The sequence below is a fragment of the Emiliania huxleyi genome (genome assembly GCF_000372725.1).
Source record: "Emiliania huxleyi CCMP1516 unplaced genomic scaffold EMIHUscaffold_1074, whole genome shotgun sequence".
Classification (NCBI taxonomy): domain Eukaryota; phylum Haptophyta; order Isochrysidales; family Noelaerhabdaceae; genus Emiliania; species Emiliania huxleyi.
The window spans coordinates 4,010-10,066 of record NW_005201954.1 but is presented as its reverse complement, the minus strand read 5'-3'; the positions used below and the strand labels follow the sequence as shown (position 1 = coordinate 10,066).

Below are 6,057 nucleotides of genomic sequence, written 5' to 3'. Positions count from 1 at the left end.
CAACTCGTGTCTATCACCTCGTCGGCTCCATCGGCTGCCTCTCCTCGTGCGCCGGCTGCCTCTCCATCCAACCGCTTCTGCGTCCTTCTCTGCCCGGTGCTCGCGATGTCGCTCTGCCGAGAGGGTCATCGCCGGCGTAGGCGGAGCGGCGGGCCCTTCATTACAGAGACAACAAAGACATTTCACCCCTCGGGCTGTTGTTGCAGACAGAAAAACAAATTTGGCGCGCGTGCGCGCAAGGTCTGCTAGTACCTGCAAAAGTATACCCTACCGGAGAAAACCGGGTGTCGACGTCGATGCCGCTCGCCCTACACCCAGGGCCCCTGTGCCAGCTACGGCGCGACCCGCCTGCTCAAGTATGCGCACCGTACCATGTGCTGCCGCTACAAGTGCCAGAGGGCGGCCGCGGCGCCGCGCCAGGCACGGCTTGCGGTGCCGACAACGTTCATCTTCAAGATCGAGGCAGTGCTCGGCATGAGCTTCTGCGATCCGAGCAGCTCATTGCAAAGAAGCGGCGCAATAAGCTGGCTGCTGCCGACAAGGCCATTTGCTACTTCACGCGCGGCAAGTTCAGAGTGGACCGGCATGACGATGGCTATACCGACACATGGGTTGGCCATTTGCTACGTCAGGCGGAGCAGCAACAAATGCGGCAGTTGCCGAGTTTGAGGAGGGCCTGGAGCAGGCGGCGTAGCTAGACTGTATGGCTAGATTGGGGTGTTGAGCCCACCCAGTTTGCCGTACTCATGTGCGCTAGTCCTAGGAATGCGTTGACCATCTGCTCGCTCGGCGCCGAGTGGAAGGACCCCTCAAAGATCCTGGTGAAGAAGATCATCGAGGAGTGGCGGGCGCAGAGCTCACGCAGGCGCTACGAGAGCCAAGTGTGGAGCACCTGCCTTGGCGGAGCTGGTCGGCGCTGCGGACAGCGGTGATGGGATTGGCGGCGGCGGCAGAGCCCCATGCCCCAGGTCGCTGGCCCTGCGGCTGGTGCGGGGGAGGAGGCGGGGCGATGGCGATGTCATCATGGCCGCCACGCTCTTCTCCTGGATGGGGGGCGGTCGTGCGTCGTAGTGCTAGTGGCTACCGTAGTGGGGGTCCACCGGCTGCCGGCGCCCAGCCGGGCTGCGCCCCCCCGACTGGTGGTGTTCGGTATTTTACCATACCACTCTCTGCTCCCTAGGAGAATCAAATAAGTGGTAAATACCACTCATTTACCAGTAAATCGCAAGCACTGGGGCGCGGCAAGCAAAGCTCGAGGCGGGCGCGGGGCAAGGGCCCCAAGGCGTGATAGCATGGCGGTAAGGCGGCAGGTACGCCGAATTTCCCATTGAAAGAAGTAACATTCTGGAAAGAGAACTGCCAAATCAGCCGGTCTCTCTCAGCTATCTCACCGCCGTTGAGACCTCTCCCCGCGGGTCAGCCCACGCCACAGCATCATCTCCGCAAGGGGCGATAAAGAAGTAGGCAGTAGCAGGCGACCGAATAGAGGCGTGGGCGTAGGCCGCGTCAGGCAGTCCAATGGCGCGCCTGCGGCTTGGAGAATGAAGAGGTCCCCTCGTTCTCTTCGGTCAGCTTGCCCATGGTCTCCATCGGGCGAATATCATGCGCGACGGCGGCGTTCGACACGGAGAAGGCGTTGTGGAGCGTCTTGGCGTTCGGGCTGGCGAGCACGTCGTCCAGGTTGTTCTTTCTCGTGAAGGTGTGCAAATTGTTGCGCACGCACCACACCCACGCCTGAGTCCGGCGAGCGGAGGGGGTGTTGGCGCCACTGAGGGGACATTTCGTGCAGATCGGAACGGGGCGCGCACGTCGCGAGCTTTGACTGTGTCGGCCGCAAACTCATAGCACGGCTGCTTCTCGTCCTTCATAACGATTTTCCAGCGCGAGGAGCGGCCGCCGCCGACGGCGCCGACGTACCGGACGTCGTGAAAGGAAATGGTCTTTGGCAGCGTGCCGTCCTCATGCGTGTACGTGATCCCCTTGCCGTGCAGCTCGAGGATGCGGTCGTACTCGACGCCCACGCCGATCCCCATCGCTATACCCTTCCTCGCCACCTTCTTCTGGTTCCTGCTCGACTCGATCGTCCTCCAAATCTTGTTGCGGTTCTGCTTGTCAGACATGTACTGCGTCAGGTGCTCCATGGGAAGCTTCTTGAGCTTGACGAGGAAGGACATGACCTTTGCCATCCCCGCCCCGTGCCCCTCCCCTGCCTCCGCCGCCTCCTCCTCCTCCCCGGGGAGCGCCAGCGATCGTCCCGCAGAGTCCCTCTCAGGCACGTGCACTGGCAAGCACTCGGCGAGGCAAGAGAGCTTCGCTCCTCTGGTGGAGTCGGGGGAGTCTGAACGACGTGAAGCGGCGGCGACCTTTACGTGGTCGTTCGGAATGACAGCGGCAGAGCCCGATTTGCCAGGCGACTTGCTCGGTGACTTTGCCACAGATGAGATGTCGCGAGGGTGCGGCCGACCCTTGCGCGGCGATGCGGAAGGAGAGGCCGGCGGAGTCTGTCGCGCGGACGCCGACGACCGAATGCTTGACGACGACTTTTTGCTGTAGTTGCTCTTCCTATACCGCGCTGCCGCCATCTCCGCCATCGGATACGATGGTGAGGAGCACCCTCGTAGACACTGCTCAGACTCGCTCGCTCGCGAACTCGGCCGTCCGTTTCTCGTCGGTCTCACCGGAGTCTCGAGAGTTGTGAGGCGCTGTGAGCGTTATAAGAGGGTGACTTGCTGATGAGAGCGCCTTCCAGGCGGGTAGTCGTGCCCCTCACCTACGGCCATACGGCGGCGTCAGAGGGGGGGAAGGGGCGCGAAGCGTGAACATGGAGGCAAGCAGGTGGTGGCTGCACCTGGCCAAAGCCGGCGACCTCGAAGTTGTCGTAGCTTGTGCGGATATCGCTGAGCGTGAGAGGGACCGGATCGGCAGCAGCATGGGCGGCCGCGTCAGCGGCCGGAGAGGCCGGAGAGCCATCCGACGGAGGCCGGTCGTGCATCGCCATCGGCGCGTCAGCCGCAGGGGGCGGGGGGGCGGCGGCATCCATCGCTGCGGGTCGCTGGGTGGGGGCCGACGATTGTGGACTGATCGATCGTGGCGGGCGGATTTCGGCTGGGACGTTCTACGTTAAAAGAGCGTCGGCCCCGACACGAGAGACTTATAAGGGTAGATGGCGGAGAAAATTCTTTTGCGTTTGCGCTCCAACACAGCGGCTTTTCGGGATGGAGGAGGACCAGGTGCAAGCGCGCGCTGACATCCTCCGCAGCGAGAGCGAGCGGGCCCCGGCGCCGGTGCTGTGCGGCGCCGCCCGCGCCGCGGCTCTAACCGCCGAGCATCAGCACATCGCGGACGCAGTCAGCGCAGAGGCACGCCGTCGATACTGCGGGCTGCCGGCAGGCGTGATGGCGAAGCTCACGCCATGGCCATGCTACCTGGTGCTCGAGGCGCACTCTCAGGTGGTGGCGGGCACAAACTACTTTCTGAAGGTTCGCGTCTCCGCCGATGGAGAGCCGCTCGAGTGCGTGCAGTTGCGGGTGTTTGTGTCGCTTTTTGGCGACCCGCCCGCTTTGGCGGCGCTGCGGAAGGGAGCCGCTGCTGCTGGAGCCCTGTCCTACTTCGCGGAGGAGGAAGGGGAACGTTCAACGTAAAAAAAACGGACACCGCTATAGCGCCCGGGCGCGCTACCGTAGGCGTAGCGCGTTTTGGTGAGATCGTGGCAGATGGGTAAAAGGGTAAAATAAATAAATAAATAACGGTCAAACTCTGAGACGAGATGGGATTTAGGGACATGTGTCCCCGCCCTGCACGGTCTTGGTGTGAGGGATCTTCAATCCGTCCCCTCACCCCTGGTCACTACCCGACACTAGAAGAGCAGCGGAAACGTAGAAAGAATACTGCAGTTTAAATTAAATGAAAGCTGTCAAAGTGCGTTTGATCTGTGAGAGTCCGTACAGCTGCCGTAGCGCGTACGGTGCACAGGACACGCGAGCCGTAGCTCCGCCGTAGAGCGAATGACCGCTGCCCCCCGGCCCCCGCGAGCGGCCCCGGCAGATCCCGGCCCCCGCGTCGCGCGCGGCGTGTAGCTCGTTTACCGCCCCGTACCCGACCGGCGCGTGCTCGTAGCTCGTAGCCTCGTACGCTCTGAGGGAGGGTGTAGAGGATGTAGAGTGTAGAGCGCTGTAGAGCTGTAGAGATGTAGAGCGCTCTGGAGCGCTGTAGAGCTGTAGAGCTCTACCAGAGCTCTACATCCGCCGCGTGACGACAGACGAGGCGGGTGCGTTGTAGAGCGATGTAGAGCGCAATTTTGCTGTAGAGTTTGTTGTAGAGGCTCTACAGCCCTACAGTGAAACTGCCGGGAAGGCAGTGACTCAAAGAGGTCGAGTCGCACTAATGGGGTGTCTCCGAGCTTACTGGAGCTCTGGTGGACGGCCCTGACTATCCCTGACACACACAGAGAGTCACTCTGACGGCACACAACACCCTATAACTGCGTCATGACCAGCCTGCCATGCGTCGCCGGTGCCGCATTCGTCGCAGTGCTTCTTTAGCAGGCGGTGGACTGTCGGCTGCGAGGACGGTCGCATTTGCGCGAGGCGAGGAGAGCATTGCTGCGCGTTGCATGCGCCATGACTCGCGCCAGCGCGTGCGGGAGCTCCTGTGGCTGAGCGTTGAGTCCAAGCGAGTTGCGCTGGCCACTATCGCTACGCCGAGCCGAGCTGACGCGCCGAGGCGCCGGCCAGTCGCAGCCGTGAGGCACGCCACAGCAGCAGAGGCACCTGCCACCCATTGGGCGGGCACAGACAGAAGGCCAGGGCAGCACTGGCAAGTGCAACGCGCCTCATGTCGGAGAGCGACCGTGCCTCGTTCGCCGCTTATGATGTAGAGTTTGTGGTAGAGATTTCACGTTGTAGAGCGCCTCTACATCGCTCTACATCGGACTCACATCGTCACGCGGCGGATGTAGAGCTCTACACAGCTCTACAGCGCTCTCCAGCTCTACAGCTCTACAGCGCTCTACACTCTACATCCTCTACACCCTCCCTCAGCGTACGCTACGCCGTAGCGACGCTAGACTAGCGACGCTAGCTAGGAGGGGTACGTGTACTGGCTAGAGCCGCAGCCGTGTATAGCGTGTAGGAGATCCTAGTCTGGGGCTACGTTAAAGGTATACCTTCTCCGGCAAAAGTTATTTAGTACGACCCCGTACTGCGGCCCAGCACGCGCCCCGCAGCTGAGCCCACGCACCCACAGCTCGCATACAAGTGCTGGTACGCACAGCTCTCCAAGCTTCTGGGACTGAGGTCCCACATCGCTGGACTCCATTAGAGATTAGTGGCAGGCGGCACCCTTCCGATCGTTCGACGTAAATAAATAAGAAAATAAAAACTCAGCCCTCCACTGTGAGATGGGTAAAAAGGAACAGGTCCCCGCCCTTGCGATCTTTGTGCAGGGTTCTTTGTGGGTGTGGTCGCCGCGGGGGGGTTTTCTCCCACAGGGTTTTACCCTCCGCGTGAGGATCGGCGCGGCGAGGGGGTAGGTTCGAATTCGCCGCGCAACATTTCACCCCCACAGGACCCCGCCCACCCCCCCTCATGGTCCCACCTAGTACCCCAATGAGCCTTCGCACCCCCTCCTTGCGCAGTGTCCCCCACTATGTGTCGCCGTTATCGGGGCACGCTATCCTGTGCAGTCAGGGCAAGTGGGGGCGGGGGGCACTCCCCCTGGTCTGATACTGGGGTGTGACTGTCTCCAGTCTCGGAGGGGGGCTTGAAGCTAAGAACATTTTATTTTTTGTGGGTGTGGTCGGCGACTAGCCGGGGTCGTCCTCCCGGTGGGGGACTACTAGCCGTCTTCCACATGGCCCCTCGGGTCCCTGCTGCTCCTCTTCGTACATCCTCCTGCTGATCTCCGCAAAGTCCTGCTCCCTCCCTCGTCTCGCCCTGCGCGCCTGCTCCGCCTCCCCGTCGTCTGCCCTGCGTCGTCTGGCGACTGGTCTCCTCCATAGTCGGTTGAGGTTGGCGCCCTCCTCGTGCCTCTTCCCAACGCTCCCTCGGCGGCCGATGC

The 6,057-nt window shown here is 62.0% G+C and overlaps 1 protein-coding gene across 1 annotated transcript; it reads left to right on the top strand.

Annotated features, from left to right (window-relative positions):
• Nucleotides 1-3,215: 3,215 nt before the first annotated feature.
• On the top strand, nt 3,216-3,641 carry EMIHUDRAFT_251307 (Cystatin-B-2; the record flags this gene model as incomplete). Its single annotated transcript, XM_005792439.1, has 2 exons — nt 3,216-3,230; nt 3,333-3,641. The coding sequence occupies 2 exons, from the start codon at nt 3,216-3,218 to the stop codon at nt 3,639-3,641; spliced, it is 324 nt and encodes a 107-aa protein (XP_005792496.1).
• Nucleotides 3,642-6,057: the final 2,416 nt, after the last annotated feature.